This window comes from Nyctibius grandis, chromosome 3 (genome assembly GCF_013368605.1).
Source record: "Nyctibius grandis isolate bNycGra1 chromosome 3, bNycGra1.pri, whole genome shotgun sequence".
In the NCBI taxonomy this organism is placed as follows: Eukaryota; Metazoa; Chordata; class Aves; order Nyctibiiformes; family Nyctibiidae; genus Nyctibius; species Nyctibius grandis.
In genome coordinates, this window is record NC_090660.1 from 53838799 (window position 1) to 53861534 (window position 22736).

At 40.1% G+C, this 22736-nt stretch overlaps 1 protein-coding gene across 1 annotated transcript in view; it reads left to right on the top strand.

The window, feature by feature from the left end:
* PIEZO2 (piezo type mechanosensitive ion channel component 2) overlaps positions 1 to 22736 on the top strand; it is a 350494-nt gene that overhangs the window by 188502 nt on the left and 139256 nt on the right. Inside the window, 1 exon segment of the mRNA XM_068395843.1 lies at positions 8230 to 8392. Coding sequence (XP_068251944.1) covers positions 8230 to 8392 — 163 coding nt within the window.

Sequence of the window (22736 nt, forward strand, 5' to 3'; positions counted from 1 at the left end):
AGAAAGCCTGTGGCCAGTGGAGTACTAACGTACCATGTACGGGAGCTGACCAGCCTGCTGCAGTGTCCTGACAAAGGGCACCCAGCTTGCAGGTAAAAGAGGGAGCACTCAACTTCAGCTCCTTTTTGCCCCATTGGGATCTGAGCAATCCTGTCCTTTTCAATGCTCAGCCAAGGTAAGAGTCTCCCACACCGGCAAAACACTACCACATTTGCCTCCCACACTTGAGAGAGGTCTTTGGTGGCCACACATCCCAGCCGTTGAGCAGATAACCTCAAGCAGTGAAGGGAACTAGTTCTCTTCCCTCCCAAATGTACTTGGGGTGTTTGCCACTCAGGAATTTTATCATGTGCTCCATTTATGGAAAAATAAGAAGCAACATCTCAGAGCATTTAGTTTGTGACATTTAGTTTGCCACTGATTTCTACCAGTCTTCTTTTTCGACTTGATGCTGTAGAATTGAACAAAGTGCACCCAGGGTGAATCAGGATGTTTCTTTTGGCCAGTTTTAATGGACAAAATCTGAGGGGGTGAGGGGAGATGTTGCACACATGCCCCTGATGGCTGAAGCCTGCTTTCTGCAATGCCCATGTGCTTTTCCGTCTAAGTCACTGGGATTTTCAGGCAGGTGATGGGGGGGAAGGTTAGATGTTGCCTTCCACCCTGTCCCGCTTGATGCTGCAAAGAGAAAGATGGGCATGTCCAGAGCAGGCAGGGTAGACTGGGAGCTGTTTCATGTGGAAGAATTGAGGGTCTTGGTGAATGGTCCCACCCCTGCAATTGTGGCACTTGGATAGTTTTGAATTAGGAATGGAGGCTGGGGGTCCGCTATGCCCTTGCTGAAGTGCAATGGGCGCTCCAGCTCGAACTGTGGTATTTCCTAGTGGCTGCATGCCTTTCCTCTGTATCGAAGGTAATCTGGCTTTGTAAAATGACAGTCATTTACAGTGTCACTTCCTGTAATTGGGGGAAATAGTGTTCCCTCCTCATCTGCAGCTGACTGGAAAATTTAGATGTGTCTTTTACTTTCTGTGATTATATTATATGCTGGCTAAGGAATGAAATAAAAAGTAGTTTGAAATGATGATCTGTTCATACTACAACCAGTGAAAGCTGAAGAGAGAGAGAGCAAATATGTTTTGAAATAATCACTGAATATCAGCCTCTTCAGTCTTTTCAGCACTTTTTTTTAGTCAGGAATATTGTGGACATATGGATATCTGTATGCCTTTATGTAAACACTTTGCGGTCAGTCACCAAGTATTTATGAGCATTGTGGACAGATTTAACTGTGAATGTTTTGCAGTGATCAATGAATACTGAATTAGTGCTTTAGCCAAATCCCTATACAGTGTGGGAGTAAGCAAGAAGCAAGTGAGAAGCATACGTACTCGCAATGGAAAGTCTCTCTGAAGATTTCAGACCAAAATACACCTACAGCTGAGGTGTCCTCAGGTCTCTTGTGCTCACTTTGGCTCTGCCTCCATCTGGGATCACATTCCCATTTTGACCTGAAATAATTTGTGCTGTGGATGGGCTTGTCATTTCCACAGTGCTGCGGGGGCTGGCACGCATGGCGCCTTGGGTGTGGAGGGGAATGTGCTCACTTCCCCTTGGCTGTGCAGGTTCAGTCCTGCTTCACGTTTGGAGCTGCGGGACATGGGCAAAGTGAGCTGGATGTTGTACTGTCACGAGTCTGGCAGTAGCACAGCTGAGTGCTTTGCGTGATAGCTGCTAAATCCCAGCTAAATTTTGTCTTCTGCGTGCTGCCCTGGGCAACCTGGAATTTGCCCTTTATTAGAAGATCAATGAACAACAAGAAACAGCGGATGCTTTAAAAAAAAAATTGGCATGAACCAATGTTTTACATATTACACATATCCATAATTTCTTAATGTTGAATGTTTAATGCAAGCAACGAGGCACCAAAAACTTGGCAATGTGCATTTAGTTTCAAATAGCTGCTCTCTCTCTGCATAGCAGTGTTTGGAAAGCAAATGTTTGGTTAATACATGGTTGAGCACTTTTGCAAGACAGAAAGTGTTCTTTATTGCAAGGTATCTTTCCTGAGAAAGCGAAGTGTACCTTTGGTTTTTGAATCCACGCAGACACAGTTTGTAAGCAGTGATTAAGATTTTACAAATACTTCAGGAGCCCTTTGAACTTGTATGTTGGGTAGGTCAGTGCATGCTAAATATTTTTATAAGTAGTTTTCTATGCATTTTTGCTTCCCTCTTCCTCCCACTCTTCTACTTTGCATGACCAAAATTCTCTCAAAGTGAAACTTCAGGTATTTTGAATAAAACACATGGCATGCTCTGCATAAACTGAGAGGACAGTCACATTAAGGCAGTGCAGGATTAAGAGTGACCATGCACAGCCCTGTGGATATTAATATGACTAAGTTTGTACTTTATTTTTGCAACATAATTTATTTTCAATTTGTGGGTGAGCATGACTAAAGGCAGACCTACCAGTGCTCAGCAACTCATATGCTTTACTCAGGGCAGAGGTTTGCTCTGAGGTTCATACCAAGGTTGCCATGTGGACCAACATCATATCTAACTTGTCTTTTGAACCAGCAGGGACAAGTCATGCCAGCATGAATATAGACTGTGAGCATCCTGTGTTCACTGAAGTGCTGGTTGTGGCTCAGACCAGGTCCGTAGTCCTCAGACCCAGACAGGTTAAGTGTGAGTATCCCAGCAGAGTACGTACAAAGGCAGATATTTCATCCTTAGTTCAAACTGAGAGAGGACAAGGGGCCTCTTTAACTTATTCCCAGATGAAACCATCCCCAGGATGGATCGGCAAGCACATCTCTAACGCAATCTGATTTCTAGCTGTTGGTACCCTCAAAGTTTCCACTATTTTTGGATCACAGAGAGGATACCAGTGACAAGCAAATCAATCCGCTCGTTCACAGTACCTCGTAGCGCCAGTGTGTTACTGCTAGTCCACGTTTCCAGGGGACCGTGCTTATGATTCTTGGGTCTGATTTGCCTCCAATCCAGGAGATTGCAGATGAAGTCGATGGGAATTGTGCTGTAAACATCTACAGTGATACATAAAGTACTCTGAAATATTAGATCCACTTTGAAATGTCAGATGTCTCACAGTGACCAAACAAGATGAATGGGAAGTATTAGCATCTATGCATCTCTTCCTTAGTTTACCACCTGTAAACTGTTAATACAGTGTTACCTAACTGCAGTTCTATGAAATCAATTCATCAGAAAGTAATCAGGTGCTATAGAAAACTCTTGAGGGAAGAAAAGAAAAGATAGTATAGTGTGCAGTGAATAAGGCTTTTGAGGAATTTTTAAAGCTATGATAAAAAATAAAGTTTAAAATACTATGTTTACCCTGTGGTCAATATAAACTCAGGCTTTTTACAGGACTTTAATCTGGAGGCATTTTTTGATTCACTGTTTAACATAAGCTTAACATTGTGACATATTGCTGATGCTAAACTAATTTGAGTTCTCTTTAAGAAAGGCTGATTGTTCTTTCTTTCTGAGGTTGTTTTTTTGTTTGTTTGTAACAAAATGTTAAAGATTTAGAGTACAAACTCTATTGTTTTTCATTCTATATGTGGAGTATTTTATATATTACTATGCACGTTACTTTACATGTGTGTTACTATATATTGCCCTTTTTTTCTGTTGAAGCCATTGCAATTTGAATTCTAATAGCTCTGCTGTTTTTCTGGTTTTATTCTGTAAACCTGAAATAAAGAGGAAGGTAGCATGTCTGCCATTCTGAAGAAATTAAATCAGACCAGATAAGGCAGTATAAACACTTCACTGTTCACCAAAGCTTTGTGCATTCAGTCAAAGCTGAATAATTCTAATTTGTGAGAAATGGTTATTCTAGAAAGGGAAAAAAAGAAAGTTTTATTTTCAGAAAACTCAAATGCTGATTTCTAGAGCACCAAGCAAGAATGTAATTTTTAAATTATTCTGGCTTTGCTTCTTCAAGGCATTTGGTTTTTGTTTGACTGCTAGCGAATGTACATGAAGTAAGACAGCAGTTTTAACCTGTGTGTCCACAGCTAACTCTATTCTCAATGTGGATAAACTGGGAAGTTTTGCCTAGTAATTTCTTTAGCACCAATGAACTTCAGAAATGGACTTCAGAAAATTAAAATGATCTCTTTCTAAAGTAGTTTAAATTTAAAGTGTGCAGCTGAAAACAATAGGGGAACACAGATATGCTGATGAAGAGACTGCTGTATTAGGGGTCTGTTGATATGATAAAACAGTTTCACATATTGATGCAAAAGTCATAAAATCACTTTTGTCCCACAAAATTTATTTTTGTTAGAGAGGAACTCTTGCAACCCTAACTGTAGTAATCTCTTGTCTTAAAAACTGTGTGCAATGTAACTTACTTGGTCAAGGGAAGGTAGAAAAGCATTTCAAATCCTTAACTTTTTTTTTAGAGAGAGGGTCCTGTTTTCTTCTGCATCCTGTAAGAAAGAACGAAAGAGGTGGAAAATCATTCTAAAGCTGCTGTTTACTGTGTTGCATTTCAGAACATGCTTCTGGCTGAGTTAGAAGCTTCAGCCAGAGGTATCTATTACAATTAAAGTTGCCCTGTAGGTAAATTATTTAGTTTAAGTGAATAAATGATGCTGTACTAGTTTTAGATCAAGGGCTATGACCAATTCATTGTACACTGTGATTCTTGCAGGGATTTAAAAAAGCTGTTTCCCTAGGAGATCTCCTGAATAGGTTTCCTATGTTTCTGTTTTAACTTCATCGGTAGAGAGCCTCCTTTGGAGCAAAGAGCACAATGCATAGACTGTTATCAAATGCAAAATATGACCATGTGTGAATGCGCAAATAAAGTGAGAAATGTTTGTGGAATGATTGCAGTATTTACCATTCTTTTTTTTGTACTGCCAGAGATAACAAATGGGAATAAGGAATTTTTGTTTTAGCTGTTGCTGTGAAAAACTGGGGAGCAAATTGCATGGGGTCGACTGAAGCAGTTTATTAATTCTGCTTTACAGAAGAATATACATTTCTCTATTTTCAAGTGATCTTTTGTTTCCTTTTTAATTATCACACTGAGGTCAATTTGTTTTCCTTTTCATGGGGAGATGGGGACAGCATACATTTGTGACCGGTTTTGGTGAATAAACTATTCGTGTGCAGAATTTTTCCCTGCTCTGTGGTTAAGTATGACTGTTCAGGCTCTCTATTGCTAGCCTGAACTGTATATTACATCTTGCACAACAACATGCTAAATGATTTGTTTTGAAAGATCAGAAGCACTTGTTTTGGGTTAGTGGAAAGAAATGTGAGCCGTGACAGAGGCAGTGCTCCCGCTGGGGTCTCCCCTTGCTCTGGGGAGTGGGATATGCGAGGGAAGACCCAGCGTGGCTCCACGGGAGTACAATGCGAGGAAGGAGAAGCTGGTGCAACTAAGACATGCTGGTATTTAAAGGCTATCACCTTTTAATTTGTTTGTGTGTGAGTGGTTGAATCCAATGGACTTGTGCTTTAAGTCCAGAAGTGATGCAAAATTAATTTTAGATAGGAATCCATACCTGTGTACAGAAAAAGCTCACTTATAGAAGTATTGCATAGAAGTGGTCTGATCCATTTTTCAATATGAGACTAGCAAATTTGTACCGTTCTTTAACTAATAGCAGATTCAGGTTTTTTTTCAACTCTTTCTAAAAAAATGTCTGACTGAAACTTTCAGAATCAAGAATTCAGAGTTTGTTGCCACTTATTTAGTAAAACCGCTTTAATAGGCAGGTTTCAGCGTAATGATCAGGATGAGTGAAACCAATTCATTATTCTTATTGTGAATCCTGGGTACACTATTGTTGGTAATTATGTTCGTTAAACATGTACTTTTTACTACTTTCTGCCAAAGGAGAAAGTGCAGAATCAGTGCCTTGACTAGCTCATCTTCAGTGACAGTAAGAGCTATGGTACTGCAAAATGAACTGACACATGTCAAGCCTGTATTTTCTGTAACGTTAGACAGATCAGCTATGCTGTCATATGCCAGTTGACTCTACAGCAAGCTTTGCTTGAAGCAGCAGCACAAGAAACACGCAAGCAATCCAACAAGGACTTTGCCATCTAACTCTTTTACAAGCCTTTCAATGACTGACCTGATTTTTTTCTCTGCTTCAGTACAACTCAAAGCCATTAGCAAAACATTTTCAAGCTACTTAGCTGCCATATACTGCGTGACCATTCAGGGTTAATCTAGAACAGAATCACAGAATCGTCTTGGTTGGAAAGGACCTTTAAGATCATAGAGTCCAACCATTAACCTATCACTACCAAGTCAACCACTAAACAATTTCCCTAAACAATATCCCTAAGCACCACATCTACTCGTCTTTTAAATACCTCCAGGGATGGTGACTCCACCACTTCCCTGGGCAGCCTGTTCCACTGCTTGATAACCCTTTCCGTGAAGAAATTTTTCCTGATATCCCATCTAAACCTCCCCTGGTGCAACTTGAGGCTGTTTCCTCTCATTCTATCAGTTGTTACCTGGGAGAAGAGACTAACAGCAAAGAGCATCAGAGGAGGAAGTTTTCCGGTTTATGATTGCAATTTATTTCTTTTCCTTTTACAAGAAGCTGTAATTTCAAATCTTAAGCTATTTTCCTTAGGCAGCACCTTGTTGGTTTATTCTGTGTCAATGTCTGAGCATGGGAAGAAGAAGAACTAGAACTTGAATTTTCCTTCTCATGTTTTGAACCAATTCAGTAGTACTTCTGGGTCCATTTCATAATTGTGCTACAGGACAGTATCCCACAGACCAGTACATTGCTCACTGCTTCCCATGATACACTGATTTATATCTGTTGAAACAAACATTAAAGCTAGCTTTCCGGTCACTTAACTTATTCCCACTTTGGGCATATGTTATTTTGCAAGCTATATGTCAGTGAAAAAGCTGGGTCAGCAGCAGTGATGGAAATGTAATTTTTGATCTTGGACATATGAGCAGGCCAACAAGATTCCTGACAGTGGTGGTATCGTAATCACATTAGAGACTTTTTAGATACTCTAGATCTGCAGTTAATCGCAGCAAGCAGGTAACTTCTTCACAAATAGCTTTCTTTAGGCTTCAAAGCTGCTAGTGTTATGATAAAGAAAGGCCAGAAGTGATCTCTTCTTTTGCATCTATAAAACAACCTATCAAGGTTTTCTATCAGTTCAGGTTATGAAGAGCTAGTCTAGCGCGCTCACCTGTGCCCAAGGAGCTATACAGCTGCCTCTTCTGTCCTCAGAACTGATTATAGACATAAAGTCCTATAAAAAATTAAAATTGGAGCTGCATATTTAAAATGTGTTAACTTCAAGATTGGCAGGTATATGCTATACACTCTCAAATGAAGATTATATCTTCTCATTAATAGTTCAGTAAAACTGAATCTGAATCCAAACTCTCCATTTTAACAATGAACCAAATTCAGACACACATCCAAACCCATGAAGTCGTATTTCCCAGCCTAAACAATTAAATCTGCACAATGAAGCAGTGCAAATTTTTTTCTAGATAAAATTCACCCAGCCTTACAAATCTTTTGGAGAAGAAAGGTTTTCTTGGCGGGGACCTAACACTTTATTTAGTATTTAAATATTTGTACTTAAATATTAGTATTTAAATACCCCAAAAGGTATTTAAGAGGTCTGGTTGAATAAAACATATTAACAGTTAACATAATAAAACATATTAAAATATTACAGACTTTCTGGTTATGCCTCTGTGTGCCAGGAATGATTAGGCTGCACTTAGGAGTGACATGAATGCTATCTTGTCTTTGCTTGACCTCCTTGGTGGAGCTGGATGCTGTTGTCTTTGCAAGAGATGCTAGTAAAGGGACTGTGATTTGTACACGTGGATCTTCTAGGAACTCAGATGAAATCTTTCTTGTTGAATTTGAAGGTCGTTTCTGTGTTACTCTCTGCAAAATGGATTCAGAATTGGGTTAATCAAAATTCCAAGTGTCACTAAAATATAAGTATGTGAACTCCCAGTGAATAATCACTTATTCTGTACTTCTGGAGAGAAAAAATATGTCTGTCAAGTTCCTTGATCATCTTCATATTTCCCATACTCTGAAGCTTTCTTATTACTGGATTTTGGGGGTTTTTCTTTGCCTTGAGCTAACTTGCTGTTTCAGTTGAAAATGTCACTAGAAGTAACAAACTTTTTTTTTCTTTGTTTTCTCATCCCATACAGTGTGAAAGGAGCAGATGCTGGCAACGTGATAAGACTATTTGTACCAGATATTGGAATGTTCATTGCTAGTCTGACAATATGGCTCATCTGCCGCAACATGTTTCAGAAGCTGGTAACCGAGGATGCAGCACAGTGCAACATGCAATTTGAAAATGAGGAAATGGTATCAAATACACATTTCTATCTGTACGGCTTTTAGCTAATAGTGAGCTTTGGCATTCCTCTCTGAGATGCATTCTGAAATGGTTTCATGAGCACGGGGTACGTTAAGAAGTGAACTTACTTTCAGGAAAGTAAACAATTAGTTTTAAAGTGGGAAAGTTGCAGTTGTTATTATCTTGAGAAAACAAAGCAGAATATGAAAAGTGGTAGATATGCTACTGAATTTTTCAGATCCTTTTGAGTTAAGAAATGATCATGACAGTCGATCACAAGTTTTTTCTTCACCAGAGCTTCTGGTTAAGTCTGACAAGGTTGTTTTGCTACGTACATTGCTCGGTTTGTTAGATAGCATCCACGTTTCGAAACTTGTTATCAAAGAACAACAGCAGCATCTGAGTGATTATTAGTAATTACTATTAGGAGAAGGGAAGAGAGACTGTGTATTACTTTCATGGAAGGAGTTATCTAAAACTGTGATCATACTGAGTGAGCTTGAGGATAATTTTGGGGAATGGCTTAGCTGGAGGTGTTGATGTGTTTGCTGTGTATTTTACTGTGTAGGAAGAATAATGGCAGAGATACCGAATGCAGAAAAATCCACAGAAAGAGGGGAACAGTTTTATAATATAAAAAGCCACAGTGGGAATTTAGCCCAGGGTGCAGAGAAATTCCTACTACTAATCTTAACATGTTTTTTATCAGACTGTCTAGCATGCCTTGGGTCTCATTTTCTGTCTCGTTTTACGTATGGATGGAATGTTTTTTTTCTTTACTCTCAAAACTCTGTTTTTAGGGGAAATAGTTGCAACTTGCTCATTTCAAATAGAAATTGCACTTTGAAGTGGGTAAAGGATTTAGGGGGATCAGCTGGCCATTTTGGTGCCACTATAGAGAGTAAAAAGCCTCTCTGCATGTTGCCGTGTTGTCTGGATTGTGGTATTGCCAGAAGCTGGTCGAGTTTCTCTAGCACATGAGAGATCAGTATCAGGACTGTGCTTTATACTCAGTTACTTGTAATTCTTATGGGCTCTCCTGGCAGCTGAGGGTTGCCTGAAGATTGCAGCTTTTAACTACACATCGGAGGATACGTAGGCCTCCATTTGATGAGCATATGCAAGGTTTTGCTGTCTCTCCTGGAAGCCAGTTTTATCAGCTTTAAATCTGCTTTATCGCTGGAGCTGTGCAAAATGGATTTAGCAGCAGGCTGGAACCTGGGGCTCTACCCATAAGGGGAGACGTCTGAAGTATTAAGAAGTGTGGCTAATTGGCATGTTTTGTGTTCAGCCCATCTCTCTTAAAAGAGTTGCATTTTACAAAAGCGGGCTCTAACAGACTTGTTTGAAGCACAGAGTGTAGCTTTAAATTGGGTTGGTCCTAGACTGGCTCCCTCAAGGCAATCCACCAATGCAACTAAATGGGCCAGAATATTCCACAAAGGAAGAGCATGGGGGAGGAGAAAGAGAAAACTTTGACTGCAAAGAAATATTGATACTGGACAAGTGGAAATCTACATAAATATATTTTACTTCTTTGCATCAAAACCCAGAAATGTTATTTATGTTCTGCAAATGATATGTATTATAGATTATTTAGTGAACTCAGCAGCTGTGTTTAGATTTAGTGACACCCAAAACTCACAGGAATTTTTTTTAAAAAGGGATAATAGTTACTGTCGTGTGAGGTGAACCCCAGTGCTTTAAGGAATTGTGATCTTCACAGCTGAAATGATGAATTTGCATCAGTATAATCTGCTTGTTTTTTAAAGATGGAGTGAAGTGGAGAGTGGAAAATTAAATACCTATTAAACACATTTTTCCAACTTCAGCTTTCTCTTTGTAGGTGTCTGCACATAACATCCTGGAATCATTTCTGCTAGTTGGGAGGAGGCTGCAGAAGCAGCAGAATCTGCTAGGAATATGTATTTGGCAGGAGTGACTGTAAGGAACCTAATGCATATGCAGAGCATGCAGCTGAGTGGCTGAATTTGGGAGAATATTGGCATGATCTAAAATGAGTCCAAACTGTGAGTTTCACATGATAATTTTAATTTCTTCCTTGGCAGAGTCCACTGGAAAATGGAAAACTAAGTAAGAATCAGTTCTTTGAATTCTGCATTAGCCGACTGATACCTGTGGCTGCGTGTTGGTGTGGCTCTCTACTGATGCTGTAACTCCATTGAATTAAAAAACACAAAATGAGTTGCAGCAATAACTGCCCTACAAACAAACGCTTCAGAAGTGTTTAGCTTGGTACTGTGCCTCCAAGGGAAACAGTCCTGGGTTTGTTAGACCAGCCCTGTAGCCAGTTCCAGAGTTGAAGAGCTTTTGCTGAGAGTCCCTGCCACCAGTCATCAGAGATTCGTGGTATGAGATTTTGTTAAGAATGCATCAGCTGATTTGAACAGGCTCAACAGAGCCATGAGGGAGGTGACTTTTCAGATTGCTGAATGCCTAGCCACAGGTGGCTCTATAAATCAAGAAATTGGCACTGTTACTTCCAGGCAAAAGCAGAGAGTTTGTCTTGCAGCTTTACCTTTTTGCATGAAATTATTTCCATCGAGCGATTCTCAGACCTCTTTGCTTTGGGGAAGAGTGAAATACTATGAAAATAGGATTAATTAAAAAAAAGAAAGGTTAATCTGTCTACTCCTTCCAAAATTTATGTACCAGAAAACCTGTTAAGTAATTGTTTTAATATTTCTAAAAGCAACCTTTTCAAAGCTCTATGTGAATCCATCACATTTCAGTTGTTATATGGGCATGCTGAAAAAATGCCTGGAGTTGAGTAGCAGTTTGTGATACTCGGTTTCGTGCTGTACTGTCATGGCAGTAGCCTCCAGAAACCAGCTGTAGAGTACGACAGATCAGATTGCCTGTGGATTGATATGCAATTCAAAATTAAAAAAAGTATCAGAACCCAAATTAAGAACAACAAGGATTCATTGAAAAATGGATGTCCTTCTTCATTACACTGCATCCAACTTTAAGGGAAACAGATCTCCATCAGAAAAGTGTATTCTACAGTACAGAACTGAGGGAGGAGGCTGTAAGGCAGTGAGAGACTCTCAATTATTTGTAAGTAACGCTATCCCAGGAATAAGCGAAGAGTGTGGTTTTAATTAACAGTGAGTCATGAAGTAGGAAGGTCTGCCAGATACCAGGCTGCAGTCCAACTCATTACCACCCCTAAATGGTTGCACACTTGGAGCAAACGTGTCTGCAGGCCTTTTTTATTAGGGCTCAGAAAATTTAAAGCAGGTGAATTCAGCTGGAGACAGGCTGGGACTGCAAATGCCAGTCACAAGGTGTAAAAGGTGGAAGAAAATAAGAAAGAACAGTTAACTCCCAGCTGCAGCTGAAAGTACGACACTTTTGATTTGGTGCAGATGGTGGTTTATATGCCAAAATGCAGATACAGTATGTACAGTTTGATAGGTATTAGAAAGGTAGTAGCTTTTTCTTGAGACTGTGGATGAATTGCCTAATATTGTAAGTGACAGTGTGGGGGGGGGGAGAAAAATCCTTCTGGGATTGCACAACCTAAACTTAAGAGGTGTTGATCTTAATTGAAATATACAGTTGTAGTCTTCAATGCAAGTTCCTCCCATGGCACTTGCTGCCTTGCCTATTCAAGCTTGTTCCTCATCCATGCTCTTCTAGAAAGCAAATGGGATCGCTGGGTCTGTACTTTGTCCCATAATCTAAGGCAAGCTTGATCCCAGAGCCTCCACCCCTCCTCTTTTCTGCGGAAGGCAGAAACTTGTTTGGGAAATTAAAAAGGAAAAAGAAAAGAGGAAATTGTTTTAAAATAAACTGAGGCTTGGGAAGAGCATGAGGAGAGTTTGGCTTGGAGTCAACATATTGGTCTGGAGTAAGGAGGACCAGCATGGTTCCCACTTTGGCCACAAACTTGGTTTGTGTCCTCAAGCCTATTACTTCATCTGTCTCTTGGCTTCTGTGTCCCTTGGTGAATAGGAACAGGCATAATGCTCAGTTTCATAGCTTTGTCTTTCTGAACAGTGACAGAGCTGTTTGTCCTATGCCTACATCGGGCGCGTAGTACATCCAGAGCTCTCTTTTGGTCCAGGTCTCCAAGTGTGACTGCAAAACATACAGGACAGAGTAGATAGATAGGCTCTGAGAGCTACACACATCTTGTGCCTTGTCCAAGGACTTCCTAGTCCAGAAATTGCCCATTTAGATGAGTACCCTCATCCTAAAAGTAGCTGGTACCTGCTGGATAAGGACAATAAACAAGTAAGGGAATGCCATGCATCTCCAACACTACAATTTATCCTGATCTCTCCTACTGAGAGACTGGCTTTAATCCTAAAACATGTGGTTTCCAATCCCTTCCAAAAAAAATGTTGTTGTTAATTATAGCTACTCTGAATAATCTTGTTAAACATATAATTATCCAGACCCTTTTAAAACCTCATTAATTTCTTGGCTTCGGGGGCATCATGAAGCAAGGACTTCCACAATTTAATAAGCACTCTCTGATTTTATTTTAAATGTAACACCCTTTAATTTTATGGAAGGTCCATGTATTACATGTTATAAAACAGAGCGAGATGGTATAAGGGAAATCAAATGTATTTATTATCTTGAATATTTATCCTTTTAAAGGTAAACAATACCTGTTCTTTTTTCCATTTCTTTTGTTTCCATTACTTATTTCTGAACCAGCTATAGTTCTGCAATATTCTCTTGAGCTACAGGGACTATTAATGCCTCAGCATTTCAGGCAAGGTCTTTTTGTTGATTTGAATGATGGTATTGTGACATCTGTTGTTAAATTCAAATATTCTTGGGTTGGATGATTCCACTAGTGTATCACCTACCTGGACATCCCATAAAATATGGATAATTAGTTCAGCTTAGAGCACAGCTCTAAGAAAGATCTGATGTCCCAGTCCTTGTAGTTGCTAACACCTTGCCAATTTTCTTGCCTTCAGATGGAGAGATCTCCTCTGAGCTGTTACAGTGGTGCCCATGACCCTGTCTAGATGGCCATCCCATTTTTCTTAAAGCCTTGAATGGCTATATTTTTCCTGAGATTATTTATTGCTTTGTGTGTATCTTGATTTAATTTTCTTTCACCAGTCTCAAACATTCACCTGGCTTCATTAGCTCTCACTGACATGTGACCCTCTGGCCCTGACTTCTCTAAACATCTTCCCACATGCAACTTCTGCTCCTTCAATATTTGCTTCTCTTCAGAGATAATAGCAAATGTTGGCTATTGTGGAAAATACTGTGGGAAATACTACAGGTGATAAAGAGGGGAAGAAGCTTCTTAGAGAGGGTTGGAACTTCTTGGCTTCTTTTAGCTTCTTGATGACACCTCTTTTTTTCCTCTTTTTTTTCATTGGCATCTCTATTTAGCATGGCATTTGCTTACCTTTTCTAATTGATTGTAAATATTTCTTTGGTTTTGACCTCTGGAGATCTCGTCCAAACCCAGTTGGTCTTAGTGTGCTTTGAACATGGTATAAGTAGGATTTAATACCTTATTTCTGTGGTTTAAAGAGAGTAGATGATGCTCCCTTATCGCTTTGCTTGCAATGCTTGTAGTGGTGAAGTTTGCCAGACCTTACCCAGATGCCTCCCTCAGTAACAATTCTAATGCATCTCATCTTAACAAGGGTCAAAAGTTTACAAGTTACGTTAGCTTCGTGGTTTGATGCACATGTCTTTGGATAAGTCTTAACACAAATAAGTAATTATACTACAACAGTGCCTCAGCTACATAATGTTACGTAGTGCAATACATTATATATTACCAAGGGCTGTTAACCTGTTCAGCATGAAACTTTAGCATACACCAGTCCTGTTTTGGTTAGAAACATGACAGATGTATGATGAAATTCTTGTGGCAGCTCTTCACTGGGCTTACTGGTTTGCTTGTCTAACAGTCCTCAATTCCACATATGGGATACAGAGGTGATAACCAGGAGACCAAAATACTGGAATATTATTGCCTTCTGAGAGCCTAAGTGATGAATAACACAATGCAAGAAGGAATCTCTTGGATCATGGAATTCAGTCTGCTGCTGTTGCAGGCAGCTATATCACACAATTCCCTCTGGAAGGTAGGAAGCACCATCTTGAAAACAAGGCAATTTTTCTTTATGCTATTGCTCCTGACAGGACCATGTTCTGTAATTTTGCTTTTCTGGTGGTTAGAAAACCTCTAATTTAGATTGTACATGTATTCATAACTGCGTTATAATCCTTTTAGTTCTTCTGCTCTTTTGATTGAATATATCGACTGGAGCATCTCTCTTATGAGGAGAGGCTGAGAGAGCTGGGTCTGTTCAGCTTGGAGAAGAGAAGACTGAGAGGGGATCTTATCAATACTTAAAAATACCTTAGGGGTGGGTGTCAAGAGGAGGGAACCAGACTCTTCTCAGTGGGGCCCAGTGACAAGACAAGGGGCAATGGGCACAAGCTGAAACATGGGAAGTTCCATCTGAATATGAGGAGGATCTTCTTTACTTTGAGGGTGACAGAGCACTGGAACAGGCTGCCCAGGGAGGTTGTGGAGTCTCCTTCTCTGGAGATATTCAAAACCCGCCTGGATGCGACCCTGTGCAACATGCTCTAGGTGAACCTGCTTTGGCAGGGGGTTGGACTAGATGTTTTCCAGAGGTCCCTTCCAACCCTTAACCATTCTGTGATTCTGTGATTATTTCGTTCCCTAGTATTTATTTCTCTGATATTTTGGGAGAAAAAAAACGTATTTATTCAAAGTCTGTTCTGCAAGACAAAAGAAGTCAAGTAATTTTGGATCCTCTCCTAGATTAGATTTCCCATTCTTCTGTTCATCTCAGTAACCTATGGCTCTTCAGGATGATATGGAAAAGTGCCCAAGCCACTTCTGTAGGAGCTGAGGCAATACTGCAGATAACCACAGCACTCCAGTTGGGCTATTTGTTGTGCTGCTTAGCAAGACAGATAATGGCACAATGTGTATATTTCTTGCTCCAGGAATTGCTCCATATGGGTGCTATGCTGCTTCACGTACCTGCACTAGCTCATTTAGAGTTTGTATTGCATTGTGCCCTGTAGTCATAACCCAAGTCTTCCTATTTCTTTTTCACTAAAAAAATGTGTTTAATCGTCTCTGGCCAAACCACCGAACTCTGCCTGTGAGTTCCCCTCTCTTTTGCATTTGGCTTATATGCCTGACAGCTTTTTGAAGTCAAGATGTGAAACTGTATTTTCATATTAGCCAAGTGAGTCTTTTGCTGAAATTGCTTGGTGTTTGCTCAGGTGCAGTAGGTATATTGGGAAGTGAAATAATCTTTGGCTGCCTCAGTACAATATCTGTTGTATACAGGATTTGATGAGTTGCCTTCCTGTTATCCTGCTTCAGAACTGTGCTTGTCTTTATTCATTTTTTATTTTTCATTTCCTCTGAGTCGCTAAATGCCTCTGTCCCTACGTGCTTCCAGGAATAGCTGATACTTTTTTGTAACAAATGACTCTTTCCCAAACAAGATTTTACTGTGGAAGTGTATGTCATTCATTACTATCAAGCACTGCGAACACACTGAAAGTTATTTCTGATGGTACATCCCTGATGAATTTATCTAATACTGTGTAGGCATGTAACCCAATCTTTAGCACACTTTAGACCTATCAATCAGTGATAAAATTTTTCATTAAGATCTATAGGACTTAAAGTTAATTTAGGTTTTTTCTTTTCAGTGGTTTGGTTGTGTAGTATAAATTTTAGAATACTGTTTAAATTCCAAAATGCCTCTATCGTCTCGTTAATTTCACACCTACCAAAATGTTCATTGCAGTTGTCTCACACTTGATGAGTTCAGCTCATTTAGCAGGATCTTCCCCTAAGTCACCCAGTGCCTGTGAGTACAGAGTGCTGAGCCCTGAGACTGGTTTGGTTTTTCTATCCTGGCTTGGAGTCTGCAGCCCTCCCTCCACATGCACCCACTGTGTGTGTGTAGAGTGGTGTGTCCCCTTTAGCTTTCTGTGGACCCACCTGAGCTCTCTTTGAGCACCACATGTATCTCAAGCAAGATGACCTTAAAGAAGATGATACTTTTACTACGCAGCCCCATTTCTGTAGAGCTCAAGTAGAATGACATGTGGGAATTGTTGGTATGGAAGTTTTTGTATCTATTCTATGCCAGAAGAAGCAGGGAAATCCACTCCTCAAATGCTGACACTTTCAGAAGAACTGTGGAGTTCTTCAATTTCTTGCAAAACTGGAAATTCAAGAAATTATTACCTTAGCGCTAATATTGACTGCAGGTTAAAACTATGATCATTTATATCCCATTAAGGGCTTGCGGTTCCTTTGATGGTAAAACAAGTAGCAGTTAAATTTCTTTTCCAGCTTTTGTACTCACAGCTGGGTCTATCTAAAGAATATTGTGTTATTTTGATTAATTTTTCTATATGCATTTTTATGGTATGTGCTGCTCCTAAAGGCAGGTAGGTAATGAATTCTTCCTACTCCTGTAACTATCTCATGTCTAAAGATAAAGGTTGAAGATCTTTTTTGGGGGAGAAAAAAGAGTTTTGAGCAAGCTTGAAAACAGGGACTCAGTCATGTTATGGTATGTTCCATCTAGGTTGAATGCACCAGCTTAGGCGCTATGGAGGGAATTGCAATAAAACAATGTGATAGTGGAGACAGAGTCTTGTTCTATAGTTCTGCTGGCACTGACATGGTTGAATCAAATAGCTTGTCTCAGATGGTTCCTAAGCCCAACTGTTCAGTGTAAGCATTAAGGTTTTTAAAATGAAAAGAAAGTCCAGAAATTTGGACATAGTAACAGCTTGAACAGACTTATTGCGTCTGTGCTACTCTATCACAGGTATGGAATAAAAATATGATCTCTAATTAAAGGTAAATGGTTTTACAGTAACAGTGTCAGCAGGAGGCCATGAGTGTGTGCCTCAGGGCATGCAAACTGCAGGGCAGCATTAGGACAATCCAGCCCTCTTTAAACAAACTGGTGTGGCTGTCAGGAGCAAGGGGTTCTGTGCTGAGCTACAGCTAGAGCGATTCCTGCAGAGCTTGACTAAAATTGCCAGCAGGAGGTCAGACTATGCAGTCTGCATTGTGACTTGCTCGCTGTCATCTCCTGACGAAGTGGGCGCACCTATCTTTTCTGCAGACCAAACCAGGCACCTTCAAGCTAATCTAGATCTTGAAAGCACTTCTCTGGTGTCACCAGTAATAAATAGCAGGGTCCTCTGCAATGTACAACCCTGCCCTCCTGCTGAACCTGTGTACCTGTAGCTGTTTGGGTAAGGCTGCTGTCCCAGGGGGCCCCAGGAAGGAGCAGGCTCTGGGAAGTGGCTAGGTGCTGGGGTGAGTCCTGCAGCCCACTGGCAATTCAGAGGCAACAAAGATGTGTTTAAATCAGTGAACTCATGCATTGCTCCTCGAGAGGTTGTTTCAGGCTCTCCTTCACAGAGGTACTTTGCAGAGCGTAACCACACGACAAGCATGTTGCCTTGGGAGCATGGCAGTTGCAGGTTTCATTTCTGCCACCTGCAACCCAGACCCTTGGAAAACACAAAGTGTCATCTTGACATTCAATTTGATAATGAGGCTCATCAATGCATCTCTGTAATTTTTTTAAATGCCCACATAATACATAATAAATTGCTAAATCAGTCTGACAGAGCAGGATCTATTTAACCTTTGTTAAAAATTCTAGAAGCAGCATGTTAAAAACAGTTGGTGAACTTTACCTCACTGTATGTTTTTCTCAGGCTTATTTTTCATTTTCTCACTCCTCTCTGTTTGTTTCCTGGTTCTGGCTGGGAGGAAATGTCAAAATACTGCAAAAAAGGCTATTTGTACAGCATTTACGAGCCAACTGGAAAGAGGAAGCACCTTAACTCTCATGAGAGCTTATTCTTGTGAGCTTAGCAGTGAATGCTTGAGAGGTCCCAATAATTAATGCAATGCATTTGCAGGGATGGGAGCTGTGTCCATTCTGAGACTTGTATATCCTTAGTTGTAACAATTCTGGTTAGTTAAATTTTGTTGCTCTCCTTATTTAAGTTTTTGAAGAGTTTCATTCATGTCCTCTCTAGAATCAAAAAGTCAATAAACAAGCAGTTTTGTGTTTACAGACACAATACCATTAAATGTAGGTACAAAGCAAGGAGTGTTCTGAAGCAAGAATGGGTTTTAAATTGGACTTAAGGCTTACTATTAGTAAATACATCTCTGGGACTAGAGGATATCTTTGTGCAGTAATGTTTATACTGTACCAGATGAAACATTTGAAAGTTGGATGTTAATATAGCAGGCCCCAAAGTAGCTAATGGACATTCTGGTCCTGGCCACGGTAGTAGCTACCATAGCTGCCACAGAGGCTGTACTGTTTCCTTGCCTGTTCTCTGTCTCAATTTGGCAGTTTAAAAAAGTGGTGTACAATAAATACTCCCGGGACTTCCACATGATTGCTGAAAAACCTAAACTGCATGTAGTTTGTTTATAAAAAGTCCTGGGGCCCTGCTCTGCAGAGCAAAGGTCATGGAAACACATGTTTATGGCTTCACAAATGCTCTATACTCCTTGAATGGAGAAGTTTATTTGATTTAATCAGCATCCACAGGGATCCTGTAATTGCATAATAAGTAATTTATTATGGAAGTAAAAGTATTTTTCTAACTGTAGCCTATGTAGCATGAGTTTGTAGCTTTAGACTAATCCACATAGTAAAAAGAGCTTTGCAAAACAGTCTGACTGGAGTAATGGTGTTCTGTGATGAGCACGTACTTGCATGGCTATTTAATCATCAGAAAGTGTTAAAACAACAGGCACATTATCACCATGTTGGATGTAAAAACAGTTCACTGTTTGCCTACCTTCAGCAGTTTGAAGTGCTCAATGTGAGAAACTGGAAAGCTGTCCCAGATAATCCAGTTGGTGGGCGGTGAATATGAGAGTGGGGGAATCCAAAGTTTGTCTTTTTGACATACACTGGAACATGGCCTTTCAGCTACTTCAGGAAAGGAACATGGCCTTTCAGCTACTTGACTTCACCTTGGATACTGAATTACAAACAGATACGTTCGTATACAAAATAATATCAAACCTATAGTTGTTTAACTCTCATAGTCTTTTCCAGTGAAATAATCATCGCCTGGGTCATGAATGACACCACGGGGAGGTAGACAGAATAAGGCTAAGGACTAAGGTATCATCCTTAAAAGCACTTGCAGATAGGGAAGAGAGAGATGCGGAAGCTAACCTACCTCTTCCAGGGAGCGTGTTGGTGCAAAGCCTTGGTCTCTGAAACTGGGCAATCCTTGCACAGCCATATCATTGATAATTCAGGCTGTGCTGAAAGTTGCAAAGCAGTATGCATCTGTTCTGGAAAGCCTTCCAGGACTGCAGATTATGGTTGTTGATGATCAGGTTTTCCCATTTGCTAGCTTGTCTTAAACTGAGAACAGCCACTGAAGAACCGCAACTCCAAACAGAGATTTGTAGTTTTAGAAGGAAACCTTGGGAAATCAGTTTGGTATTTGCTGAGGTTCAGAATCCTGAAGTTTTCTTTCCAACAGCTGATGATCTCAGTAACACCAGAAGTAGGTTGTTCTGCATTTCCTGTGAGTGTTTGTGAGGTCCTAACTTTTTTTGTAGAACTTGGAATTCATATTTTCATGTCTAAATAACAGTGGTAATACAAGGAAAGTTAACTTCTATGGTAGCTCATCAACTTGCATGCTTTTAGCTATGCTTAAAGTGTGTAAGCCTCAGTCCATGGAAATTTTGGACCATCATCTCCTTCTCAGCTATATCCCGGTCTGGCGAAATGTCCTCTTTCCTAGTGCTTTTCCTTGGTCATGCTGTGTCATATGTGTCAGTACTAGATTATTGATACTGAACTCTTAAAATGAAATGTAGCCTAAAGGTCCTTCAGATCAATGAAGCAAGAGTGATTAGCCTGGTCATGTTAAAAAATTATGGTCCTAGTTATCATGATAGGAAAATCCAAAGACCTGTTTCGAGGAGATCAAGGTGGGAAATTGTGTGTTTGGCACCCGAGGTGAGGCAAGCAGGTTGGGGGATGAGATAGAAAAGGATATCAAGTCCCACCTTTCATTGAGCTTTTTTTATGTGGTTTTCTTACTTCTGTGTCCTATTTTTTATTTTGTTGTTTGGAGGTATTGTGTATTTTCCTCCAATTTATACTTAAAAGTATTTTCATTTAGTTCATTTTTCCCTCAAGAATGTTTTCTGCTTCTGCATGGATAACATTTTATTATTTTCTTTTGTGACTGTTTGGACTTTTATTTCCTGTTCCTGCATATGTATAATTAAGTGCTATCTCAGCAATTTAGGCAGAACTCCCATTCAGTTTAAGCTGTAACAAATGTATGAATCCTGTCTTCAGGTTCAATGTAGATTCGTGGTATTCACAGAGATATGAGTCCTGACAGTCTCCCATGGAATAACTTATTTATTTTGAAATTATTCCTATACAATTTTTGTAAGTAATTCTATATTTTAATGCGTACTGTCTTCAGCAAATTGAAAGCACTAGCTGAACAAGGGTCTTCTTCACACAGACCCATGTATAGTAGGCGTGCCATTTCATCTTTAAATGTCCAGCAGTCTCACTCGTTCTCTTTCATTTGGGATACGAACACTATCGAAGGTTCCGCCGTTCACTCATCATATTAAGCTCAAGGCACAGAGCACTGGAGCCAGTCCAGGAAGAGCAGGATTGGGCCCAAAAGGGCTAGATGAAGAGCAGGTTCATCTAGTAATTACAGCACAAGCAGAAATTATCATAACTGTTGCCCTTTATATGGCTTTCTGACTGAAACAGCTGTGGCAGAAGTAAGAGCATAATGTATAGTCCTGTCAGCATTGTTTCTGAGTATTTAAGTAGCTCCCATTTAGATAGGAGCTCAGAAATGAGCAGCAGTGATGAACAGACAGAGTGCCTCTTTGTGCTGCATGACTCGAAATGTGGTGACTGCGTGTTTGGGCTGCCATCTCCTCTCTGTTATTTTGCATAAGGATCTAATAATTCATATGTTGAGAGCTGTATAAGTGAATGGCAGCAATAACAAAGCAATTGAAATGCTAGCATACTCCATTTATAATGGGTATGGCTAGTGAAATAGCCAAATATATCCAAGAGAAAGGTGGATTTCCCAGATCAGCCCTACTGTATTTAATATGTATTTCATTGTCTGTAAAATAGATACCCTTGAGAATAAGCACGCTTTTTTCTGGGCAATCACAACATTGTAAATGCTCCAAAGTAAGAGGAGAAAATTGCCACCAAGCTTAGAGGTGAAATGGATTCCCCTTTGGGAATCCACATAACAAAATGGTGCTGAAGAATTTGGTTAAGTAGGCTGAGAGTTCAGCCACTCCTACTGCAATCTTATCTGTCGATGTGGAAATTTTTGCTGCCAAAGGTCACCAATAAATATGAAACTGCTATTCTGATGAAAAATATCAATAGTCTCACTTTCACACACAGAGATACTGCTTGGCCAGAACTAACGTTAGCTAATACAAGTTCAGATTAGTGCCGAAGAAGCTATGCTGTATTACACCAAGTGAGAACCTGGCTCAAAACTATTGCTTTTTTTTTTTTAAATATGCCCCTACATGTCTGTGAATGACTAATTTTTCCATAAATTGTATCTTTGAGTGGGCCTCCTGCTAATCCTGCAGTTTCTCACCATCAGTTGGTGATTTAGTCTGCATCACTCAATAGCTGTGTATATCTTCTGGTCTCTAAGATACGATGCAGACTTGATGGTGAAGGCCACTGCCAAATCCTAACAAACTGCTCAAGTGTGAGGGGCCTTTACACATTTCCTTCTTTTCCTTTTTCCGTTGTGTGGTTCTAAGCCACTGGTCTCATTTCCCCTGCTGAATTGTTGCAGAACACTCAAGCTTTCACTACTTCTCTCTTTCTCACTTTTTCTCTTGTTTCAGCATCACCCAACCCCACCATTTCTCATTCTCTCCTTGAGCCTCTGCTTAGTGTATTTTTTCTCTCCCAAACTGCCCTTCAGTCACCAGTGAGCTATCTGTCCGTTTATTTCAGCCCTTGTTGCCCTGTCTCAGATCACTCATACTCACCCCATTCTAGGTGTTGCATTTAAAGTCCAAGAACAGTTCATGGAGAATGATTTGAAAAGTGAGGTTTGTTGAGGAACATTAACCAGCAAGGCACTTGTGCTTAGTGACTGGAGCTTGTACCTGAAACCATTGAGCCAAAGAGGAGTTTAACAGATAATAGATAGCAAGATGGAAAGAAGGCTGATCAAACCAAACCAAATTTCATACAATAATGAACAAGCAGCGTGTTG